The 25,389-nt window shown below is 41.6% G+C and overlaps 1 protein-coding gene across 1 annotated transcript in view; it reads right to left on the bottom strand.

Annotated features, from left to right (window-relative positions):
* Positions 1-1,629: 1,629 nt before the first annotated feature.
* The window catches only part of LOC136643193 (aldehyde oxidase 1-like), a 57,312-nt gene continuing 33,552 nt past the window's right edge, over positions 1,630-25,389 (bottom strand). The window contains exons 23-35 of the mRNA XM_066618690.1: positions 23,651-23,738; positions 22,691-22,777; positions 20,056-20,247; positions 19,209-19,436; positions 18,192-18,287; positions 16,498-16,626; positions 15,214-15,288; positions 14,472-14,524; positions 13,555-13,669; positions 12,247-12,312; positions 8,564-8,752; positions 6,495-6,662; positions 1,630-3,123 (exon numbers count right to left, since the gene is read on the bottom strand). Coding sequence (XP_066474787.1) covers positions 3,073-3,123; positions 6,495-6,662; positions 8,564-8,752; positions 12,247-12,312; positions 13,555-13,669; positions 14,472-14,524; positions 15,214-15,288; positions 16,498-16,626; positions 18,192-18,287; positions 19,209-19,436; positions 20,056-20,247; positions 22,691-22,777; positions 23,651-23,738 — 1,537 coding nt within the window. The 3' untranslated portion in view covers positions 1,630-3,072. The remainder of the gene's footprint in view (positions 3,124-6,494; positions 6,663-8,563; positions 8,753-12,246; positions 12,313-13,554; positions 13,670-14,471; positions 14,525-15,213; positions 15,289-16,497; positions 16,627-18,191; positions 18,288-19,208; positions 19,437-20,055; positions 20,248-22,690; positions 22,778-23,650; positions 23,739-25,389) is intronic.

Below are 25,389 nucleotides of genomic sequence, written 5' to 3'. Positions count from 1 at the left end.
ACAGTACAGAAATCAAGGCCATGAGGTACAAAGTGTGAAGCAATACTAGATGTAGGTCTTTGATTTGGCACACAATGCATTTCAATTCATGCTAAGGTATTGTAACAGAATGCAGGTCCAGCCTTATGATACATGGATTTTTTTATACACGGATTTGACTCAACACGAATGGCCCCTGCAAATGAGAAGGAATGTGCTGATCCCTGGAGAAGGGAAAAAATATACCCCTTTAAAATCACAGTTAAAAAAACTGCTTTTTACTGTTGCAGAGAGACGGTCATGCAAGTGATTACAGGTATAACCTGAGTATCCACAGATTTTTCTGTCTCACAGCTGATGAGAAGGGCCCTTTAACTGAAAGGAGAACAGTTCTTTAATAATGCAGGAGAGGGCAGCCGACTGACAATCCATCAATCATTCTTTCTGTAGACTTCACCCCCCCCCATGTGAAAGAAGGCTAAATGGCAGTAATTATCACCTCCTGAATTCTTTCCCCCTTGCTGTGGTTCCTGATGAAGGGAGGATTTGCTGCCTCCTAGTGAAGCCTAAGCTCTTGGAGAGAGGCTGATGCCCTCTGTGTGCATTTCAAAAGGTCAGCAAGGCTGTTTTTAAATCACTGGAGCAGAGAGACTTTGTTCTTTAAATTGATTGGTGGTTTTTTAGATTCAAGATGGCTGCTGGAATGCAATCGAGAGTGAAAGAGCCAATGATTGTATCTTTTTTATTAGATTTTAGCTGGACAGAATTGCCCAATTTTAAAATTAGGAACCTTGGCAGATATTGTAGTTTAATATTTCTCCTATGTATCAGCCTCAAGGATTGTTTTGGATTTTGGTGGATTGTTTGCCTTGCTGCGGACTGTTTCCCTGGCTCATTGAGTGCCAGCTGCTGGTTCCTGCAGAAAAGACAGAACCTCTCCAGGTCACTCTTCCCCTATTAAAAAAGCAAAGCAGTTACGTCTGGATGAGGTAAAATCTTGGACCCTTACTGAATCTGAAACTGTAAGTGATTTGCTTGCTCAGGCTTCTGTAAACAGATACCAAGTGTTGGATACAGAAATAGAAGATACAGAAACAGAAGCAGCCTGTGGGGGACTAAAAGAAAGCTCAGTACAGCCCATTCCCTCTCCTAAATTGGGAGAAAATACCAATTTTAATTTATTAAACAAAGTTTCCATTTGTGCAGTACAAAAGGCACAAGATAATGAGGAAATGGGGCTGGGGAGAGCCCAAATGTTTTTGTTGGCTGAACAATCCATTCTTACTGGGAAAACATAGCAGAAATCTTTCGTAAACTAAACTTTAAATTGATTTGCTATAGTGCGTTTTTTGCCATCCACCTGAGTTCTTGGAATGGACGAATAATGAGACTCAACCTGTACAAAACCATAGTGTACTTGCCAAGATCACCATACAAGTAAAAATCTCATAAAAAGGAGCTGCAAACTACTGTTGGGAAGCAATTTTATAAAAGCAGTCTACAAATCCTTTCATGCTCTTGTTTACTGTAGATCTCTTAATGTTCTGGAAAGATAGCTAATTTTTAACACATCAATAACTACTGGAGACAATGCATAACACAATCACCTAAGATGCATAACAATACTCTCCTTGGTATGTACCCTGTAGTTTTTATTAGTCAGCAATTAACAAATAATACTTACATTCTGAGAACATTGGTTAAATTCTGAGCTATCACATAACATTGTACAGTATAGGCTCTGATAAAATCTTTACAGAAATTCAAAGTAAGCTATCAAGATTTAATTCACTACAGATTATACACAAAGGAAATAAAGGTGGCAAGAAAACCAGTTTGCAGCTCACACGTCGACTTCATGACCAGACTCAGAGAGCAGTAGGCAGTTATTCAGCCATGGCCAATGTTGCAGCATGGGGGCAGGAAACTAACACCAGCTAGGTTCTACTGGAGACCCAGCTGCACTAGACATTATGGAGCTCTAGATGTGGTTGCTGGAGAGGAAACTGAATGCTTTCCACATGCACTACCTCCGATGCATCCTCAGTATCACCTGGCAGGATAAAATTCCAAACAACACAGTCCTGGAACGTGCTGGAATCCCTAGCATGTATGCACTGCTGAAACAGACCCCTGCGTAGGCTTGGTCATGTCGTGAGAATGGGCAATGGCAGGATCCCAAAGGATCTCCTCAATGGAGAACTCCTGCAGGGAAAGTGCCCTACAGGTAGACCACAGCTGCGATACAAGGATATCTGCAAGAGGGATCTGAAGGCCTTAGGAAGAGACCTCAACAGATGGGAAACCTTTGAGGGTCCCGCTTGGAGGCAGGCTGTGCAGCATGGCCTCTCCCAGTTTGAAGAGAGGCTTGCCCAACAGACTGAGGCAAAGATGCAAAGAAGGAAGGCCCACAACCAGGGAGACACACCAGGGACAGACTACATTTGCTCCCAGTGTGGAAGGGACTGTCATTCCTGAATTGGCCTTTTCAGCCACATTAGATGCTGTGCCAGAACCACCATTCAGAGCACAATACCATAGTCTTCCAAGACTGAAGGATGCCAATGAATGAATGATGAGCCACATTTTTGGTAACATTTAGTTCTGCCCTGAAAAGCAGATGGAAATGTAGGTGGAAGATGGAAAAATAGGGAACTGACTAGCTAATGCAAAGTTAGGGAGAGTATTGAGGAAATGCCACATATATGATCTCAGGGGAGGAGGGGGACTGTATGCTGCTTTTGAAGGAGAATAGGCAGGCAAATGAGCAAGGGAGGCAGGAGATCAGTGAATCTGCTGATGGGCAACATCAGAACCAAGGGGTGGTGGGTATGTGGGGACTCAGGGACACAGGTAAGAGAATTTTATATAGAGATTAGAAACAAACAATTAGAGGTCTAACGTTAAAGATCTGATGATCTAATATCATTGTAATTTGAAAAATATAGGATGGAGGCTAATGCAAATGGATATGCAGTTTGCAAAATTATTGCTAGTAAGATTATTATATCTAATAATAAGACAATTTGTTGATTAAACAGTTGACAAATTTACCAAAGGAACCAGTATATATGCTTCATCTGTGTTTTTCATTCATAGGCGGATATCCCAAGAATCAGTCGACTTGTTTTCATCCTTTGGGATCTAGTGGAATGAACAAGAAGTAAAAATGAGTGGTTTGGAAGAGCCCATTATTAAGGCTTATTGCCATCATGGAATTTTGTGAAATAGGAAGCCCTATCATGAGGTGAGGATAGGCAGCTGCCTCAGACAGGAGATTTGAGGTGCCAACAAGGACAATGAATGGAAGATAGCTAGCTCCATCCTGTAGGTACAATCCCATGGGAAGTTCTCCTGTGCATGCCTCAAGAAAATACATGGGAATTGTGGAAGCACACTCCCTTGCTCACACACAGTTTCATTTCAATGGGCTTGTGCAGAAGAATTTTCTAGTCAATTGTGTCCCCTTCTAATCACTGGAAGAGTAGAAAGAATCCCACTTGAATTTTCACCTCCAGTCCCAAAATGTTTTCAGCTGGTTCTGCAAACATAATGTAAGACTTTTCCTTAGTGTTGATAAAGATTTAATCATTTATCTTTTGGACAACATGTTGTAAATATGCAGGTTCTAACCACCAATTAGCTAAAAAATAATATATGATGAAAATATTTAGCTGCCATTATTCCAAACATGTGTCTGGCTGTCCTCCTTCATAGACACTGTCTGTAGGGGCAAGGAGGCACATGTGGAGTCTTGGGCAGCTGACACTCTCTGGAGCCTCTACAGGTGACCACTTTTCCATCAACTAAAGTTTATAACAGGAACAGATCATATTCACTATTCTGGATCCCTGACATCTTGCTAGTTCTATGAGGGTCTGCTTTTGCAGAGGCTCTTCCTGCTCAAGAACAGCCTATGAGGATTCCCAGGTATCAATTGTTCTAGAATAAACATGATTTCTGTAGTCATTCTGCTCTTTGATTCTGACCTGAAATGAACAAAAAGATACACAGTATTTATCCAGTGCAGCTTGGCGAATACTTCTGGGGCTGAATAATCCAAATAGTAGGACCTAAAATTGAAATTGCCTGGCACTGAAGGCAAAGCATAATCTCCAAATCCAGACTGGTGCTCTGCTATTTGTTTTCGAAGGGCATGGTGGAGAAATGGAGAATATGCTAAGAGGACTTTCCTTTCCTCAATGGCATTTATTTCTGAAAGTTGCTGTTTAGCCATTTCAATCCACAGATGCTCAACAGATTCCTTCTGTTAAGCATAAGCATAAGAAGAGCCCCACTGGATCAGGCCAAAGGCCCATCTAGTCCAGCTTCCTGTATCTCACAGTGGCCCACCAAATGCCTGAGGGAGCACACAAGACAACAGACACAACCTGTGTCCTGATGCCCTCCCCTGCATCTGGTAATCAGAGGCAGCTTGCCTCTAAAACCAAGAGCTTATACATACCTACTATGACTTGTAACCTGTAATGAACTTTTCCTCTAGAAATTTGTCCAATCCCCTCTTAAAGGCATCCAGGCAAGATGCCAGCATGACATCCTGTGGCAAGGAGTTCCACAAACTAATTACATGCTGGGTAAAGAAATATTTTCTTCTGTCTGTCCTAACTCTCCCAACACTCAACTTTCGTGGATGTCCCCTGGTTCTGGTGTTATGTGAGAGGGAAAAGAGTGTCTCTCTATCCACTCTGTCCATCCCCTGCATGATTTTGTATGTCTCAATCATGTCCCCCCTCAGGCACCTCTTTTCTAGACTGAAGAGGCCCAAATGCTGTAGCCTTTCCTCACAGAGAAAGTGCCCCATTTGTAATCATTTTGGTTGCTCTCTTTTGCACTTTTTCCATCTCCACTATATCCTTTTTGAGATGCGGCAACCAGAACTGAACACAATACTCCAGGTGTGGCCTTACCATCGATTTGATGGATGGATACCTCATATCCATGGTTTCAGTTAACCACAGGGCGTTCCTGATCAGAACCCCAGCTAATATGGGGGCATGCCTGTATGTTTTACATATACTAATTTATATGCTTAAACAACTTTGTCTTATCTAAGTCTTCTGTACAAACAGTCTAAGTATCAAACTTAAATTTGCACTTGCACGCATCCTCTCATTCAGCTATTTTCACATCTCATGATGGGGAGGTCAGTGCCAAAATCTTATCTCTTGATCGGCATTTGACATGTCAAAGAAAAGGTTTCTAACAACCTAATCCTATGCATGTCTACTCATAAGTAAGTCCCATTAGAGTCAATGGGGCTTACTTCCTGGAAAGTGTGTTTAGGATTGGGCTGTTAGTTTTGCACTTAAACTAGGACTTTGATCTATGTCATTTCAAATACGCCACTAGCGCAGTATGTGCTACGTTATGTATAAGGCGTTCCAGCAGATGCAAGAGCTCTCCGCATCACTAGAAGCCTAAGCATAATAGGGCAAAACTGTCCCTCAGTTTCTTGCACATGCCTTGCAGCCTGTACTTCCTTTTTCCAGGCACCCCATCAACAACTTCTTGAACAAGCTTTCCCTAAAGGACAATTGGAGATGTTTTAATTTCTTGGGTCACTCACAGTGCAGAGTTCAGCCGGGGAAAAGATTGGTCCATTTTCTCCTTCCCTGATGTAGCTTGTAAGCTATTCTGCTATTCAAAATTCTACACTTAGAGTCAGTGTTTAAAAAAATTCACATTTAATTTTGCTCAAAATCATATTTTCTATCCATCAAGAAGGGGGTGGCGGGGGGAGGATGAACTATCCATTGCCCATGTTAGGTGTTGGGCTGCTTCCTCTTGCTGTAAAGGAAGATGTGAGCCCTACATCCCTGCCAGACTAACCATCTCACTAGTTATATTTTTGCCTGGTAACCAGCCTAGATTATGGGCTTCTCAGACTGCATGTTTCAAGAGTCAGGGCAGCTGGGAATCTTCCTGTCAGCCTGGTCACCTCAGGGGTCTCTGAGGCTAGGAGAGCTGCTGGGCCATGAACTCTGTCAGCCTGACTACCTCAAAGGCCCTTGTGGTTGGAAGTCCTTTCTGAGAATATAAAGACAATGTGCTTTACAGCCAACTGAGGTAGCTCTCATGAGGTAAACATTATTTACATTCCTGCCTATGCCTCCTCCACAAATTATGAGGGTCAAAAACTTTTAGTGTGGGCTCTGGTAACACAGACAGACCCAGCAACATTAATAGAGGCTACAAAAGCCTTGCTTTCTTGCAAGAGGACAGGAGTATAGTTGCTCCCTAAGTTACAGATGGCTGAATCAGTGGTTTTGCGCAGATGCAGTATGGCCTTTGTGGTGCTTTTGTGTGGGTGCAATAGCTGCAAGGCCAGCAAGTGCCGCATGTTCTGAGGTATATGTTCTGACTTCCATATAGACCTGCAGGATGGAACCACTATGTATATAGGGGATTTAATGTACATCTCTATTCTCACTGAATAAAAAAAGGAAAGGTGCATAGATAAATAGCAATGTCATTACAGGAGCAAAAGCATTTACCATCTCAGTAAATTGGTCAGCACAGGCCATTCGAATTTGTTCAGGAGTCAGGGGGCTGTTCAGCATGAAGTCCTCAGACAATCCTCTTTCTTTTCTTGCAGCAGCCACTGCATCCCATATTGCAAAAAATACAGAGCACCCCAAGAATACACCCGGTTCACCGATGCCCTGCCATATAAATAAACACAATAAAAGCAATTTTACTTTTGAAGCATGTTAAAAGTAGGTTCTGCAAGGTTCTGTTTTACATAAGAACCTTGCAGAAAGTGCTTCTTTATATATGACATTAGTGTGTCCTGTTATATTGCTATATAGATATTATCTGGTATTATGAAGCACTTAACTGTATGGTCAACCAGCAGCGTCTAAGTTAGAGCTAGTGTGATGTAGTGGCAAGACAGGGGTGTCAAACTCATTTCATATAGTGGGCCAAATAGCATTAATGTCTACAGAAGGCCAGAAGTTACATCATCATGCCAAAGATGGCCAGAAATAAACACTTTGTTCTCACATCAAAACTCATTAACTGCAAACGATAGAAAAGAAAATATGTAAATCTTGATCACATATTCAAGATACAGAAGAGTCCAATTATTAAGCTGGGAAAGCCCATTTATCACATGGGCTGCCCTTTCTGCAGAACTGCTTCTGCCGAAGCATCTCTTAGCAGCTGAGAGGTTCACTGCAAAGTGATGCCTCGGCAGAAGTGTACTGCTGAAAGGGTGGCCAGTGTGACAACTGGGCTCTCCCAGTGCCTGGACAGCATCTCCTTCTCTCACTCTTCTTTGCTTGTGACTTCCCACATAGCATTCCTTGTCTTCTGAGGCCTCCTTCCTTCTCCCTCTCCCTCCAAGAACCTTGGCAGAAGAAGCACTGCTAAAGGATGGCACTGGGACAGCCTGATTATCACTTGGACCAGATTAAAAGCTTCCTTTGGCTGTATCTTGTCCACAAGCCTTAAGTTCGATACCCCTAGACTCAAGTGTTCAACTCTAACCTAGACCACCAAACTCTACCTTGGTTCAAATCCCTGCTTAGTCATGACACCTCTGGATAACATTGGGCCACCTGCTCTTCCTCAGACTAACTTACCTCACAGTGTTGCTGTAAGGATAAAATGAAAGGGAAAACACATGGATAACACTGCCACAAGTTCCTGAAGTGTGGGATACAATTGTAATGATAATAGATGTTATCATATTGCCAGGAAAAGGTCTTATGACTATGTTGGTGCCAAGGCTCTCAGATTGCCCAAGAAGATTGCTTCACTAGACTTGGCGACATGTTATTGTTAGAGATTTTAGGGGTTAACCTAATTTCTCTCAGAGGAGGAACATTAGGAAAAAACATGACTCGTGTTTTCTGTTAAAAACAAGGTAGAAAATGTCAAGATGACCTGCAGAGAAAAACATGTGTGTCATAGCTTTCCCAAAAGGAACATTCCAGGGTGTTGTGAAATCAAAGTTGCAGGCCAGAACTTCCATACATGGCTCCCAGTGAGGGCTAGAACCATGCACCAGTATGCCAAATAAGGAGAGGGAAATGACATGTATATCACATGGGTCACTTGTTGTCCATAGAGTACAAGTACTGGAGTTTTAGGTGTGGTTGGGGGAAAAAATCAAAGATCCACCATGGGGTAACTTAAAACCTGTATCCATCCAAATCTATTCTTAATCTGTAAATAGCATGTAAATAAATTTTCTATATGCTTATAAAAAAGTCTATGTCTGCTTAGCAATTTAACCCAGAGACCAAGTCCCAGAAATCTCTCTATCATTATCTAGGCCAACATCCCATATTTAGAATAAACATTCAAGACGTATAACTGTGGGTGTAATCTCAACCACAATTATGCACACTTAAATCCTATTGATTTCAGTGGTGCTTATGCATGAGCAACTGTGGGATGGATTATGTATTTAACTATGTAGTTACAGGATATTCAGGGTTTGAAATTTCAACTATTTATGCTCTCATAACATTTTTCCCCCTACACTTTTGTGAATCAGTAATGTGAACAATACACTCATGGTTGAGAGAGAAATGGAGAGACAGAAGAACCATACCTTGGATGAGTAGATTGCTGTCGTGCTTTGGGAAGATGCCAGCAGGGAGACACTGAACTGTTCTGGGATATCACAAACTGCAGGGATTTTATACTGATCTGGGCCTTGGGTGTAGAGGACACCCTCTGGGGAGTACTTGAGTTCTTCTTTTGTGTAAAGCCCAAGACCTTGAACAAAGGCACCTTCAATCTGAGAAAAGGAAGAGGCACTTACATGAAACCCCCCATACACCTTACACTGCAATACAAATTAGTAAATGATAATGCAGCATAAAAAACATATACAACATTTTCTCATATTGAAAAAGAGTTAAACGAAAAGGATAATATGGTATGCCACAAAACTAAAACACAATTACACCATTGTCAGCAGGGATGTATTTTCACAGTTGTTATTGTCTTCCTTCTTTGAATTTCACAATCCCAGTAGGCTTAGATATTTGTATAGTATATTGTTACCTACTTCTTTATTGTTGAGAGTTTGAAATTGTGTCCTCCCACCCACCCCCCAAAAAAAGCTGAAGAAAAGAAGCAAGTTACCTAAGGTTTGTGCTGACTGAGCCAATTTTTAGCAATTATGGTTTTAGCGGCCGACACTCAATACAGGATTAACTAGCCACACCTTTTCCTTAAATAACAGCAAAGAAAATGGCTGTAAAATGCTTACTAGATAGTAGACAAGTCCCTTATTAATAAAAAAGAAAGAAAGAAATAAAAACTATAGATTTAACTGTTGAAAATGTAGTTCATTCTTTATAAGTCATTTCTATAGCACATCTTCCTTTCAGAGAGGGTCCTCAGAACAGCTTACAACAATAAAAAGGATAAATCAATCGAACAACTATTCACACAACAAATCCACACAAAAAAATAGACAAAAGCCAGAAAATCAACATCGAACCTCAGACTCAATCGTGAAAAGCACATTCAAATATGTCTTCACCCTCCAAATGAATGCACTGAAGAAGGGAGAGGAGGACAGAACAAAGACACCTGGGCCAGTGAGTTCTACAATCTGGGCGCTGCTGGTGAGAAGGCCCAATTACATATCCTTGTCCACTTCACTTCCGAGTGAAGGGGATGCAAAAATGGTCTCTCTTGCTGCTCTCAGCATGTGGGTGGATTTATGCACCAGGAGACAGTCTTCTAGGGGTCTTCAAACCGCAACCCACAGGCTAAATCCAATGTCACAAGATTACCCATCCAGGCATGGCATGGCATAGCAGTGGTGAAGTCTTTCTGTTCTACAGCCTCCCTTTTACACAGTTGATCTACACAGCAACTTGTGCTGGGCAGCTGCTTGCCTGGGAAATTGGGGTGCAGAGCATGCTGGGGCGACAGGCAGCAAGTTACCTGGCACAGGTTGCTGCAAAGATCGGCTGCAAAAAGAGGAAGCTGCGGCACGGAATGGAAAGCCTTCACCACGGCTGCACCACACCCAGACAAGTAATCACGTGACACAGGGGGCCACAGTTTGGAGACCACTAGTCTAGGTAAATAGGTCCTAAACAATTTTAGGGCTTTAAAATGTGAGAACTGGCACCCTGATGTGGGGCCAGAAACAAACTGGAAGCAGGATATAAATCTTTTACATAAACAATAAATTAAACAACAAACACTGGTGTAGTAGGGTGATAAGACTGGATAAGACATGGATAAGATCCATGTATTTTTTTTTTTGCTTTAATTGTTTTTAACTGTTTTGTATTTTTAATGTTTATCTGTTGTTTTGTATTTTTAACCTGATTGTTAGCCGCCTTGGGTGCCCTTCGGGGAGAAAGGTGGAATATAAATCGAATAAATAAATAAATAAATAAATAAATAAATAAATAAATAATAAGACTGGGCTCCCATCATTAGTCTTGCTGTTGCGTTTTGTGCTTATGGAGATTTTTCCGGAGCAACCTCAAATAAGCACATTACAGTCGGCTAATCTGGGAATGACTAATGTGTGTAATTGCCAGACTGTGATGAAGCTTTTCTTCAGCAAATATTTTTGGAAAATGGGAGACACAATAATGGGAAAAGATATAGGATACTTTGTATAGCTAGATTTTCTGGCGTTTCTTCTTACCTATTTGAACAGTGGCACACTATTTACAGGCAGAGAACTGACATCTTTTATAGTTATGGCAAAGAGGTGCTTGTACCAAATACTACAAAAAAAGATTCTACCTATTAAAGACTGGTTAGATAAAATGTGGCAATATGCAAAAATAACCAGCTATATAAATCCTCATAAACATTGTATTTATAAGAAATCAGAACCTTTTGTTAATGTTTGTTATCAACCAGTCGTATTCTGATGAATAAACTTGTTTTCAACTATTGTGATTTACTGTATTATTTGTTAATTTTGATAATTGTCTATTATTACATTATCCAACACTACAAGTAACAAGGATAGTGAATCTAAATGTAAATTATATGTTATCCGATATCTCTTCATTGCTTGGCATTCACATTACATACACAGAAACCAAGGGTCAAGGAAACGGCATCTCCAACAATTACACAAAACTACCACCACATATATGTACTTTTATTATGACTCTCTTTCATATTAGTAAAAATTGAATTTGCTGAGCCACTTAAGATTTTTATTAGACTCTAAAAGTTTATTTTTAAGCACTTTGGCTTATTTGTCTACAACTGCAGATAATATTTGAACCAGAGTTACACTTCTGTAAACACATTATTTTGCAGAGATACTCTCTTGTCACAAATAAGTTATTCTGTCAAGCAGAACAAGATAAAAATTGAATAAAATGTAATTGAACCCTGACCATTCCATTCCTTGCTATTCCTCACTTATTGGCTTCATAGGTGGCAAAGAAAGGAAGATGGAGGGTAGAATGGTGCACTGTCTTCAGGCTGGAAGATCCTAACCCTGAGAAAAGTGCATCTGTTCTGTTTTCCTGCTCTCTTATTGACACCAAGGGATCACAATGACAGAGTGAGAGGAGAACATAATGGAACAGCACTTGGTCACTAGCCCCCACAGTCACCTTCACCCATACATATATTTTCCTACAGTGGTGTTGCTGACAATCACTAAAGGGGCAGAAGGGGCAAGGGGAGGCAGTATTGACTTAAAGTTATAACTAGGTATTATGCACCAAATATAGAAATACCAATCCGATATGTCGATGTGCAAAAAAAATGGAACGGCAGGAGAAATTGCAGGGGGAAAAAGGTGTGCGTACATATACTTAATTCTTCCCCTGAACTTTTCCCACAACACCTCCTCCCTGATTGCTCTTCCTTCTACCCTGGTTTCTCCCCCAAGGTGAGAAAGAAGCCCAGAATAATGAGGGCAAGAGGTTCGATATCACAGAACCATATCACCACATCCTTTCTTCTGCAGTCTATTCAGTGACCTGCACAGAGGTTTAACACTGGGTGCATTTGGCCTCCTTTTCTACTTATGCAATGCTGGAACATGGAGATTCCATGCTATTGAGTGGTGAGGATATAGTGATAAACCTGAAATGTTGATACAAATCATAAATGATATAGAATATTTATGACATCAATCTTATTCTGATATGAACAGTTCCACTTGCACAGGCTACCCATGCACTATCTTTAGATGTCAATGTATAGCATGTGCTGATAAGAGGCGGGGGATTCTTCTGGGTGGTTTAACCACAAAATTTATAAGAAGAAATTCTCAGGACATACCTGACCTATGTCGACTGCTGGATTGATGCTGCATCCAATATCCATAACAATATCTGTACTGATGTTCTGTCAATTAAAGCAGATTATAAAAAGGTATTCAGTTATTAGGGACACTGAAGCATGACAAGAATAACTGGCAATTATGGTGGGGGGGGGGGGTATCAGAGATTGCATAGGATGATATAGAATATTTATGGCATGTCTGCATGTTCAGCTATACCAAGCCATTCAAGCCTAACCCTAAATATGTTTTTGTAAACTTACTAAAACATTAATATTCCACCCTTTCCCCTCCTATTGGGGAGGCATCTAACGTGGTTTTTAGTTGGAAATAAACTTCACATGATTACAAGAAACTTTCTTCTTAATAAATAACATAGGGTTGCAGTCAAACAGCCCAGTCCTAACTAAGATTAGGCTGCCGTTTATGACAGTTGTAAATAATCATATGAGGAGCACTATGTGTGCCAGCAGTGGCCATTTTGGGTTCATCGTCAAAAATGGTGGTGTTGTTGGAAGCCCCCATTACTTTGGACTACCTTCAGCAGTGAAGGTAAACTGGCATCTGGGGCAGGGAACAGCTGGGGTGGGTGGGTAGGGGGAGGAATGCAAGAGTTTTGAGTGGGGAGGATGTGGGCAGGAGGTGAAACTGGAGAGGGAAGGGGTAGATCTTGGCAGCACCAGTGTATGCTGGATCCTAACCCCGTTCCGTGTCCCCTCCCCTTTTCCTTACTTTCATTGGACTTGCACCAGCAAAAGAGCTGGCACAGATCTGAGGAGACCCACTGGGCAAGCATAGGGCCAAGGTAAGGGAATAAAAATTCTCTTACCTTGAGGAGACAGCCATGACTGCCCACCTCCCTCAGGATACAGCACATACTCCCTTGGCGTGGTTGCATTGGCAGGGAGGGATTTAGTTAAGACTGAGCCCTCAATCCTGCAATCCTTTTTCCAGCCAAATTGCATCTTCCCAAGGATAGAAACGATGTTTACTATTTATTCATTTTAATTGTTGTATGACTGACTGCCCAATCTCAATTAGCGATGGAAAGCTGGTTAGGATTGGGTTGTCAATCATACAACAATTAAAATGCAATACAGTGAAGAATTAGCAATCAACTCCACAAAATCACAGGGCATCATCAACAGCAGGTGGAATTGGAACAGCAGCAGCATGACTGAGTAACAGGGCCCATAATAAACAACTTTTATGTCTATCGGTTTAAGAAAACATGGCCATCCTTCAAGAGTTACTCAGAAACTCTGTTGTGTTGTTTACTCCAGTTCTAAGTGATGTACGCTAGTTACCTTGTGATCTCCGGTCAGACAATCTACTTCAACCTCTGTACAAGCAGCTCCATAAACAAAATATTCAAAAGGGTGGCCTTCCCCTTTCTCCCAATCTAGGTTTGCTTCATAACCCCTAGAAGAAGCAATACAGTGCATGAATGAAAGGTATGGAATGTTAGCAGCCATGGGAACAACAATAAAATAAATAAGAAAAACTAAAGAATCTAAAACAATGAGCTAGAGCATCATGGGAACCAGTTGGCAGGAATCCATTCATGGCAGTGGAGCTGCACCAAATGTGCTTTGTTACTACATCATGTTAGACTGAAGCCCAAATCCAAACCCACTTTCCAGCACTGGCATAGCGGTGCCAATGGGACATGTGCTGCATCCTGCAGTTGAGTGTCACTCACAGAGGTCTCCTCAAAGTAAGGGAATGTTTGTTGCCTTATCTAGGAGTTGCATTACCTTTATGTCAGTGCTGGAAAGTGGGTTAGAAACTAACTGTAAATTAAAATACAAGAAAAAGGACTTCTGACATTTTCAACTAGATACACAAGCTTTGCAAGCTTAACTGTTGCTGCTTTATTATATTTGGATGTTGTTGATTATTAAGGGAACATTTTGCTACACTTACATAAGCTACTTTGAAAATCCATGTAAGTGAAGGAAAGGTGGGGTAAAAATATTTTAAATAAATCCCAAGTACATAATTCAGGAATCACATATTTTTTATTTCTTGTGCATCAATAGCCTCCAGCTATCCCAGGGCCAGTCACAGTATAGTCTTGCTCTTCATTTTTAAATCTAAGTATATATAACCATTCAAAACACAAGCTTTGTCTTTCATAATCAACTCAGGCTTCACTTATATTTTGTCATGAGTGATTAATGCTCTTCTCAATGTCACAAGTTCATTATGAGTTGTTGGTTACCTGAAATAACCAGTAGCTGACAGGCTAATGCACTGCTCAAAAGCTTCTTTAGCCTGTAAAAGAAGCAAGGCTAATAAGTTTATTCCACCCAAACACCATATTATATAAAAATACAGCCACACCAAAACTCAAGAAAGAACACAGGCCAACATACCTTTTGCCATCTTAGAATTTAGACATACATCTGAGTATATTTGGGCCACTGATTCAAAAAATGGCATCAGTTTTACCTTATCACATCTTGTTTTGGAGATGTGGCATAGCTTTGTTAGTGAACGGTTCAAACAGCTTCTTCATGCAGGAGTCTACATTATGTCTTCCTCATGAGGAAGCTGCTTGAACCATTCACTAACTTCCATCTGCTGCATTTCATTATAGATTACAGCCTCCTCTTCTGCACTTTGTTTAAAAAAAGTGTATGGGGGAAAAGCATACAACTGTTGTTTGAAAGCTATCTGGCTTGAAACTTGGTCTTAGATGCAGGTATCAGTTACTCTTAAGAATGCTGCTACAGACACCACATAATTGATGACTAATTAAAACAGAAGATATTGGCATATTTTTAAAAATAGTACATTTTAGATTTAGGGCACAATCCTGAGCTGCAGATAGAACAGCACAAGTCCCTTGCGCCAGCCCATCATCATTACAAAAGTGCCATAGAACACTTTCATGCTGATATAAGTGGGGCTAGGCTGGCGCACAGACTTTTGTTGGCCTCCCCACACCATGTTGTTCTTACCCATTCTTTCCAGGTGCCTTTAGGGTTCTGTTCAATGATGGGCTCAAGGCGCTTCAGAAGGGTTTGACAGGCATCCTGATGAAGTTCAGAAGAACAGAAAGAAAAAAAAATAAAACATCTATTTGTAAAACATTTTAGGTCTTTCATTTTTATTGTACTGCTGTGTTACTTAACGCCTCAGAAGTCATTATTAACATATCAGTGGCACTGTCACTTCAGCAGAAAATCTTATGTCTCAATTACATATCAGCCCTGCAGTGCCTTTTTCCTGGGAAGCTTCAAATTTGTACTCTAGCTTTTAACCAGAAGGGGAAGGGCACACCACTTACATCTCACTGAAGCCTCATGTACATCAGGCCTGTCAAATCTGTGCCCCAAGAACAGAATGTTGCATGCTTTGTGTTGTATCCCACTGGGTTTTTGAAACTCCCTCTGTTTCTAGTACTACATACGCCTTCTTCGCTCTAACATTGCAACGTCTAACATTGACGTTGCAACGTAACTGAAAATATGGTTTAATAATTACAATAACTACACACACATTTACTAAGGCTGAAATCCTAAATACACTTTCCTGAAAGTAGAAGGCACTCAAAACAACAGGAATTGCTCACTGGCACCTGTGTTTAGCAACTCAATGAGACTTACTTCTCAGTCACTACATTTATGATCAGGCTGCATGCATTTGGTTGCAATATTCACCAAAAGCCTCTCCCTATGACTATATTTCAATAGGGTGAAACTTTAGGAACTCATAAATCATTAACTAGAAGATTGGTAGCCCAATCCTGAGCTTCCTGGCACCCACTGGAGCAGTGGCACCAAAGCGACTTACACTGTATCCAGTGTCACCAAAGTGGCTATCGCTGTAACCAGTGGGCACTGGAAATCTGGAAGGAGTCTTCTCGGGGAAAGCCCCAAGTCCCACAATGGGGCTTCTCAAGTCTGTGCTGGCTATTTTGCCAGTGCAGACTTGAAAGACTCTGTGTTGGGCCCTCCAGCCCAACAAGGAATTCAGGACCCAGTGGAGCAGAGCTCTGGCAGTCCTACCCCAACCCACCCCATTTCCTTCCTCTTCCCTTCCCTGCCCTGTTCCACTCACTCCCCGCCTCCCCCTTACCATCTACTTACCATCGGCCAGTGCTGCTGGAGGAGCACCCCGCTGGCCCAGCACTAGCGGGCCCCCTCTCTCTGGGTGCCGCAGATGCGCCTTACAGCATGTTTGCAATCCCCAGCGCCAATGCTGTGGAACTTTAACATTGGATCCTAAATATCACACATTACCTTCACTGCCATTCCATTGATATCAGTTCCCAGAGATCCTGCTGAAGCTGATGCATTAGGAACTGTTGTCGTACTTGTTTCGGAGAAGTGAATATTTGACATTGGCATCTTTAATTCTCGGCTAGCAACCTGGGATGAAAAAAACAAATGAATTTATATTCATTTTTAAGTATGGCAGTCTTGACTTTCACACAGCGCCTTCCAAAAATGTAACGTCCTAAACTAATGCCTGAAGATCTTCTGGGTTGACTGGCATTCTAAATGGATCTTCAACAGATGCTATCACCTTGGGATTGCCCTTTGTTCTGGAGATGAATACAGACAAACAATGCTTATGTGTCAAAGTATTTGGGTCATGGGGGGGAACTGGAGAAATAGGCTGAAGTTTTCTTGTGCACCGTATTGCAACTTGATAATTACTTAATCCATTTGTATGTACTAAAAGTTGCTCTGGGGAACTCAGAAGATAAAAAAAGAGTTTTCAGGCTTTCTGCCTCTCTTTCACAGCTACTTCAAAAGCAGGTGCGGACACAAGCGTGAGACATTACTTTCTAGCTGGTGCCATCATCAACACTTTTGCAACTAATCTTATTGCCTCCCTCTTCCTCACACACCTTGAAATATGAGGTTCCTTAACAGAAAAGAGACAGTTAAAGTGCACTAGGCTTCAAGCATGATAAACAAAAATGTCCTCTCACAGAGTTTCCATCTCTTCGGGCCAAACAAGAAACGGCTTTAAAATTTACATTTTTCCTTCGGGTTTGGTAGGGAACAGAAATCATGTGAACTCCAGGCAGATTGGGAGTACAGCACTTGGGTCCAGGAGGAATTTTTACACCCTCATGCCACGGCACTGATTAAAATGGCCTCAGGGTGGTGAAAGAAAATTTCACAGGTGGTGAAGGCTGCCACTGACTCCCCCCCCCCCAAAAAAAGGAAAAAAGGGGGGGATTCATTTTTTTAAAAGGGAGTGTTATAAAAACTTTCCATGTTTTGTCTGGGCCAAGGGGAGTGTCTTTCTGGAAGAGTGGCAGTGACTCCTCTGTTGTACCTGTAATTTGCTGGATCAAGGTGGACAGAGCGCATGCAGCACCAGGTACAATTTATGCATACTCTCCTTCCAGGTACTATTTATGCATATTTTCTCCTCTCCTCTCTCCCTTTCAAGCTGCTGATACAGCTTCTTACATATGTGGTGAGATAAATTCATGCACAGAAACTGTGTTATTATATGCAACAACATGGCTCTTCCCTTGCTGGATTCATTCAGCACATCTCAGCAAATACAACTGCACAGTGAAACTTCTCAACTGCAAAACTTCCAACAGTCAAGTGGCTTCAATTCTGTTAGACTACCACTGCAATGATTTAGCTACAGCTTTGTTCATAAAAGCAGCATGCAGGTATCCTGATCTTGCAGGAGCAGGCCTTTACATAACTACTTGCATAACTTAAAAGAGACAATGAAAGAAATATAATAGTGTCTTAAAAAAAATAGGCCTTTTTTTCTACTACCAAAGCTGTAACGGCAAAGCAGAAAATAAGCCTTATTAGCAGCCAAATCCTTGGCACATCTACTCAGAAGTAAATTCCATTCATTCAGTGGGCTTTACTCCCCAGGAAATGTATATAGGATTGCATCTTAAGACTATTTTGTACATACAAGTAATCTGAATATATGTGGTTTTGAGTACCTGGATCATTTTGGTATGAAGTCCTTGCCCCATTTCTATGCCACCATGTATCAGGAGCACAGACCCATCAGTATATAAATGGACCAAAGCAGCAGCCTGAAAAAAAAAAATGAAAAACAACCCTGTGAGGTAGGTGAGGCTGAGAGGTACTGACTGGCCCAAGATCACCCTTGGACTATTAAAGTTCACTATTATGGAACAAGATCTTATGTCAACACATTGTTACCATTGTGCTGCTGGCTCACAATGTAGATGGAATTGCTATACTGACTAATTCAAGGAGCAAAACCAAGCAAAATTGGGGTAGGGTGGAGAATGTGTCTACCTAGTTGGAATCCTATGCCCACTCAAGGGCCAAGCCTGCATTGCAGTAGCAGATGCAGTTCACTGCATCTAAAAAAAGAAGTATACATAAAAACACCTCCACTGAAGCAAATAAAGAATCCCAAATGACATTCTTCCCCTCCAGATTCTGACAAAATCTTCAGCCAATCATGACACACTATAAGGAACAGTTACAGCAATAACACTTCTCTTTTCTTAGGACATTTACACATACTGTCTGAAGTCCTGCAGCATACAAACCCCATCAGGGATTTCAGTTCCTTTCTGTCACTAAAAGGGCAGAGAACCCCATGCCAATAAGAAAGCAAGGATGGGATAAGTTATTAGGAAAAAGGTGGAAACCATAAATCAAACTAGGATTCCTGCAGCTTTTCAATCCTTCCCACAGGCTCTCCCTCTGAAAAGAAATGCATAAATAAAAAAATGGATACCCATGGCCAGAGAGTGTTTCCTCATGATTGTGAGAAACTGCTTACTGACTTAATTCAAACATGCTCCCCCCCCCCCACCTTATTCCACAGGCTGGACCTGAACATGGATGAAAAAATAAAGCCCATTCTTGGGAAAATTGTGTGTTACTAATATAATGTCTATAGCATTATTCTTCAAATATAGTACACACTGATAGTAGTTGTCAAAGTACGATTTATGGATATTTTCCAACATACTGACCTGACTTAGAGCACGTTGGTAAATACCAACTGGAAACTTCAACGGGATAACAGCAATCCCTTTTTTCTTCCAGTAATTTTGATTGTTGAATTTGTTCACAGTGGCTTTCTTTGTGTGATATGCAGATTTCTCCATACATTCATTCCAACATCTGTGCAGATTCTGTGAATTGAGCTCCTGTTTGTAAGGAGTCTGGTCATTTTCTTTGTACATGTTTATTTCCCGAATCTGTAAGATAAGTATTCCAGTAGGCTTTAACACAGTGTCACAAGTTACTTATACTGAGCTTTGAGACTCAGTAGGCATTTACATAAAGCCAACTCAACTTTTAGATTTTTTTGAGATATGGGTAGAACTTTACCGAGGGTCTACTGATAACCTATATGGGTGTGACATACCAATCCATTTTGGTCAACTGCCCAGGTCACAGAGCAATAATGTTCTGGACACACACAGTTTTAGTCACACAAAGCAATTAGAACATGTTTGGGGAAGGCACTGTAGCTTAGTGGTACAATAAATGTTTTGCATACAGAAGATCCCAGGTTCAGTCTCTGGCATTTTCAGGAATGAAAACCCCCATTTGAAATCCTGGAATAACCATCATCAGTCAGTGAAAAAAATACTGAGCTAGATGGACCATCTAATTCAGTTTCTTACATTCTCACTTCAGGAGGCTGTCTTCTCACTCTTCAGGCTTCTTTCTTCTGGGAATGCAGAAGTCCTCACTAGAACTATTTCATATTTGCATATCAGTTCCCAGAATGTAGCACAGGGTGCTACCCTTTTGTTTATTTTTAAAACACTCAGAATTACAGTGTGTTCCAGTTATATTTTTTCTCCTCACCTGCTCTGGTAATAAACCACACCTAGCTGCCACACGTGTTATCCAGGATTCTGTAATCAGCCCTCCTTGCGGGAAGCCAAAACCTCGGAAAGCTATGTTGGATGGCATGTGTGTCTTGCAAGTACGGGCACAGGATCGGACATTTGGAATGTTGTAAGCGTTATCCATTTTTAGCAACATCATCTCTTGAACCTTCATTAAAGGAACATTCATAGTTCAGTATTAGAACAATACATCCTTTAAAATTAGAAATACATTGAAGTTGTATCCAAAAAATGATAAGCCTGTAATCCTGGGTTGCAGCATTAGAGTGAAAATGTTCATTAAAAATTGTATTTTTATTTCTTTTAAACATATACCCAACCTTTTTTTTTGCAAATTATTATTATTATTATTATTATTATTATTATTCTTTATTTTTACCCCGACTTTCTCCCCGAAGGGACTCAGGCAGCTTACAAACAAGGTTAAAACAAGTTAAAAACATAATTTAAAAGCAGATTTTTTTTAAAAAAGCAGATTAAAATAATGTCAAGCAAAGTGGCTTCTCAAACTGTTGTCTCTATTTCGTCATATCAGTGGTTCTCAAACATTAATGGGTACAGGGACCCACTTTTTAGAATGACAATCTGAGAAGTGTTTGAGAAACACTGCGTCATATTATTTTGGTTATAAATACAGTCAGTTCTCAGTATTTGTGGAGGTTAGGTTCCTGGAAAACCCAGAAGATACCAAATCTACGGTTATAGAATCATTGATCTTATGGAATCAATGGGGTTACTGAGAAAATCAAATCAAAATAAAATTGGCAAGTATATCTTCAGAATGGCCACAGATGGCTTCAGAATGGCCCAGATGGCTTCAGAATGGTAGTGGATAGCTCTTCTGCCACTGGTATGTTTTCATACCACTGGTAAAATGGCTGCCTCAGAATTCAAAATAGCCACTGTGGATGCTGGAATCACTTCAGAATGTTCACACAAGGCATTCAGGAGTGCTTCCTCTGACTAATAATTACTACCTTTAGAATGGCTGCAATAGCTTCAAAATGTCTGCCACAGATAGTAAATGGCTTAGGCTTGTGCTGTATTCCATTGGGGAATTTTATAGCCTGGAGTTTTCCTTGCAGTAAGGGAACATTTGTCCCCTTGCCCCAAGGAAAGCCCCAGTCATGGCAACTGGCCTACTCACACCCATGCCTGCTAAAATCACTGGTGCAACTTTGAGTGGAAAACTGGAAGTCTGGCCCCTGAGTAATAGTGATAGAAAATGATAGGTTACAGTATGCACCCGTGCTCTAGATATTGCGTCCATTACACTTGTGAGTGCTGTATGAAATTCAGTTTTGCAGTGTCACAGGAACTTATGGGACAATGCTTGTTACTCATGCTGACATAAGTCAACACCTGCATGCATACCTCACTTCTTACCGCGTGGCTCATTTTGAGAACATTTGAAAAGCATTTTCTTATTCACCTATACATTAAAGACCCAGCCTTCTTGCGCTGTGCCACTCAAGTGCTACTCACATAGCACACAACACAGTGCCCAATCCTTTCCAATTTTCCAGTGCTGATGCAGCTGTATAAGCGGGGCAAGCACTGCATCCTGTGGTGGGGATCAGTCATGAGGCCTCCTCAAGGTAAAGGAAGGGAAGGGAAGGGGGGAGATTTCAAGTCAATCAGGAGCAGGTTGGAGGGTGGTCTAGCAGCAACTCTTCACTTGCTAACCTCTCCTCAAGACACCTTGGAAAAGAAGATTCCATACCAGAGCATCAGCTACAGAGTGTGGTACAGGCTGAGGCTGTGGGTACACCATTTGCAAATGCTCATGTGGCCCAGGCAGCATCTCTTCTGACAGCTTGACACAGCACTGCCTGGAAGTGATCTCTCAGACTCAGTAAGTGCCATGATCAACTGGCCAAGTGTGGGGGTCCCTTAGCCAAACTGGTCATATTGGCCTAAAGCAGGGGTGTCCAAACATTTTGGCAGGAGGGCCACATCATCTCTCTGACACTGTGTCGGGGGCCAGAATAAAAAAATAATTAATTTACATTTAAAATTTGAATAAATTACATAAATGAATTTATTAGAGATGGAACTTATGAATGAATGAAGGTCTTGCAGTAGCTCAAGGCCTATAAAAGGCCTTGCACAAAGCAAGGCTGACCTTTCCTTTGCTGCCGCTGCTGCATCACAGATATGAAACAGCAAGCAGTGGAGGGAACCCTCGTCCCACAGCTCATGCAAGTGATCGAACAGTTGCCATCACGCTGAGAGGAGCTGTGTCAGGCCAGCACGGGCTCTAGAAAGGCTCTGGAGGGCCAGAGGCTCGTTGGAGACTGGGGGCTTCCCATGGGCCGGATTGGGAGCCCCAAAGGCTGCAAGTGGCCCCAGGGCTGGGGTTTGGGCACCCCTGGCCTAAAACCTGCCCTAATTGGAGTTGGACCGGCACTTATACAATTAAGCCCAAAGTCCAAACTTACTTTTAAGTCCCAACTTAGCAAATTTGTAAGAGTATTGAGATAGTGCCACAAATGGATATGCAAAAACCTGCCCTTTTCCAAATTTTTAAAAGAATCCCCCTCTCTGCCCAAATACAGTTAGAAAAATCAGCATGGTTACAAACCACTCACTAGAAGAGACTCATCAGGGGTGCATCCTCCATTAAGGTACGCGTTGATATCCATAGCCAGGATTCTGCCATCATTCATGAAGCCAACCTTAATAGGATCATGGCAAGCTCAGGTTACTCAGCACAAGAGTTGGGGTGTTTCTTCCCAGTCTACTTTATACATCTAATGAAGTACTGTTAGATTGTGCTACCTGGAGGGTGTAGGCTATGCATTGCTCCACTCAGACACCCAGTGGGAAGGAAGGACAGACTTCATTGAACGTGGGAATACAGTATCACATGGTCAATATTTCATTTTTGTTTAGTTCTGTTTAATGCAAGGCATGTAGGAGACACACCTTTAAACATATGTACTTGGTGCCGAGCACCTGCTTGGAAAGCAATGGGCCAAGTCAATAACATGCCTAGCAGGAGGGCAAATCTTCCATCCAGGAAGGCCATGCTTTTGATGAAAAGGCCAGGAAGCCAACACTCTTGATGTGAGCCATGTAATCGCTCCACCCCCTGGAATTCAACATTGTACATTGAACAGAAGACTTGTACACAGACTGACTGAGTTCAAATTGAATGATGAATGCAACTTTGCTGTTTTGAACTTGGCTATAAAGTTTAAAGGGTGAAATTATGAGTCAACTGTGAATGCACCTGAACATTTTTCCCTACAATTAACCCACTGGAGGAGGTCAAATATTTTTCTGATCACTGCTTCTATGTTCACTGCTTCAATGAGGAGAAATCCAGTTAGACCAGCATCATTATTCTGATAAAACAAATACAAGGTGAAAAGAGAACACCCAGCGAGTTAAAACTTTGAACCCACGACTCCCTAGTTTACAACTCAGATACTTAGCCACCATGTGACACACAGTGCAATCAATGCGTTTTGCTACTTACATTTTGTCTCAGTGTTCAGAGAGTAATGCATGAACTGCCTCTAACATAGGTTTTCCCTACTGCTTACTTTGTACTTGCCAATGACAGGGTGCCGACCACCAGTGACTAACATGTCAGTCCCTCTATCCAGAATGCAGCGAACTGCATGACCTGTCCTAAAGAAAGAAAGGAGATGCTTCCGTCAGAATGATAAATTTGCCTACTGCCCTCTGGCTCAAGACACAAGGCAATTCATACTCAAATAGCAAATAAAGTTAATACTTTTTTATTTATATGTGATTTTCAAGATTCCAAGAACAAACTATGTGAGTTTTAAAACACACATTGGGAACTTTCTGAGGCTGCTGTGGAAGTAGGCTTCCGACGGTGGGCGTTCCATTTTATATTTCAGTTAGAGTTAGACAGGTAGGCCTCAAACCCTTGAACAAAGACAGATTAGCACTGCCATGTCATCCACAAATGAGAACTTGCAAGTCATGCTGAAAGTTAAACAAACAAATAAAACATGTTTACATGACTTATCCTTCCTGAAACTGTGTACATTTCTTTGCAAGACATATACTGATTCTCTGTAGGATATATACGTGTGGAAGTGTTGCTTACACTTCAGTCTCCCTGTCATCAGGAAGTCTCCCTGCAATTGCTAGTACTGATCAATTCAATTTGGAAGCCAGCTGTATTCATATTAAATGCCATCCCTGTTCACCTAGAGCCAATTGAAACAAAATTAAACAATTGTAATGTGGAACACACTTGCAGATTTTATGACTGGTAACAAATTGTTTTGAACAAGCCACTGGAATTACTAATGTGGCTCAGAATGCCCCTCAAACCATTGCTTATCTTTGTTCAGCATTTTTTATTTATTTATACAGGTATTTATATACCGCCTTTCTTTGGTCCTCAGATTTCTCCTCAGACTTTAATCCAAGGCGGTTTACATAGGAAGGCTGTTCTAAACCCCCATAGGGATTTTTACAATTCAATAGTTCTAGTCTTTCATAGAACTCCTCGTTCCAGCTGGATTCCTTCCCGGTCTGGCCTCTCTCTGGCCCTTCGCCTCCCACGCTCCACTTGACGGCAACTCCTCTCTGCCACTGAGGGTCAGCTCATCAGTATATCAGCGTGTCGTCAGTTCTTGGGTACTTCCGGTTGTTTCGAACTGGCAGCCTCAGATCTTCAGGCATACAAGGTGGCAGCTCTACCAACTGAGCCAGACCTACTGCCAATTGCTTCCAAAGGTCTGAGAACACTTACCAAACATTGGACTGACAGACAAAAGGTCTAGGAGACTTGGGCCACAATCCTAACCCTTTATGTCAGTGCTTTCCAGCTCCGAGGTAAGGAAACAAACATTCCCTTAACTTTGAGGAGGCCTCCGTGAGTGACACCCAACTGCAAGATGCAGCACATGTCCCATTGGTACCGCTATGCCAGTGCTGGAAAGCACTGACATAAGGGGTTAGGATTGCACCCTTACTTGGCCTGGTCAATCAATGTGCTGCCTATATGGGGGGGGGGGGGAAGAGGCCACTAAATTTACTTTGATGGCCCGTCAAATACAATACTTGAGAAGGGAAAATTGGGAGCTAGAGGGAAACTTAGCAGAGAGTGTGGATTAGGAATAAGGGGATGTGACAAAGGAGGATTTCACTTGCAAAACACTTCATACCACTGCTGTGATAGGATTAGTCACTGGAAAGATAAATGCCTGAATTAGCCTGGCCAGTAGGCATTAACATCTCATTTTCCCACCACCTCCTCCCTCTTCCCCTGCCACCTATGTAATACCAGCAAGACAGCCTG

The sequence above is a fragment of the Tiliqua scincoides genome, chromosome 1, assembly GCF_035046505.1.
Source record: "Tiliqua scincoides isolate rTilSci1 chromosome 1, rTilSci1.hap2, whole genome shotgun sequence".
In the NCBI taxonomy this organism is placed as follows: Eukaryota; Metazoa; Chordata; class Lepidosauria; order Squamata; family Scincidae; genus Tiliqua; species Tiliqua scincoides.
The sequence above is the reverse complement of the archived record's forward strand: the minus strand, read 5'-3'. Positions and strand labels throughout refer to the sequence as shown.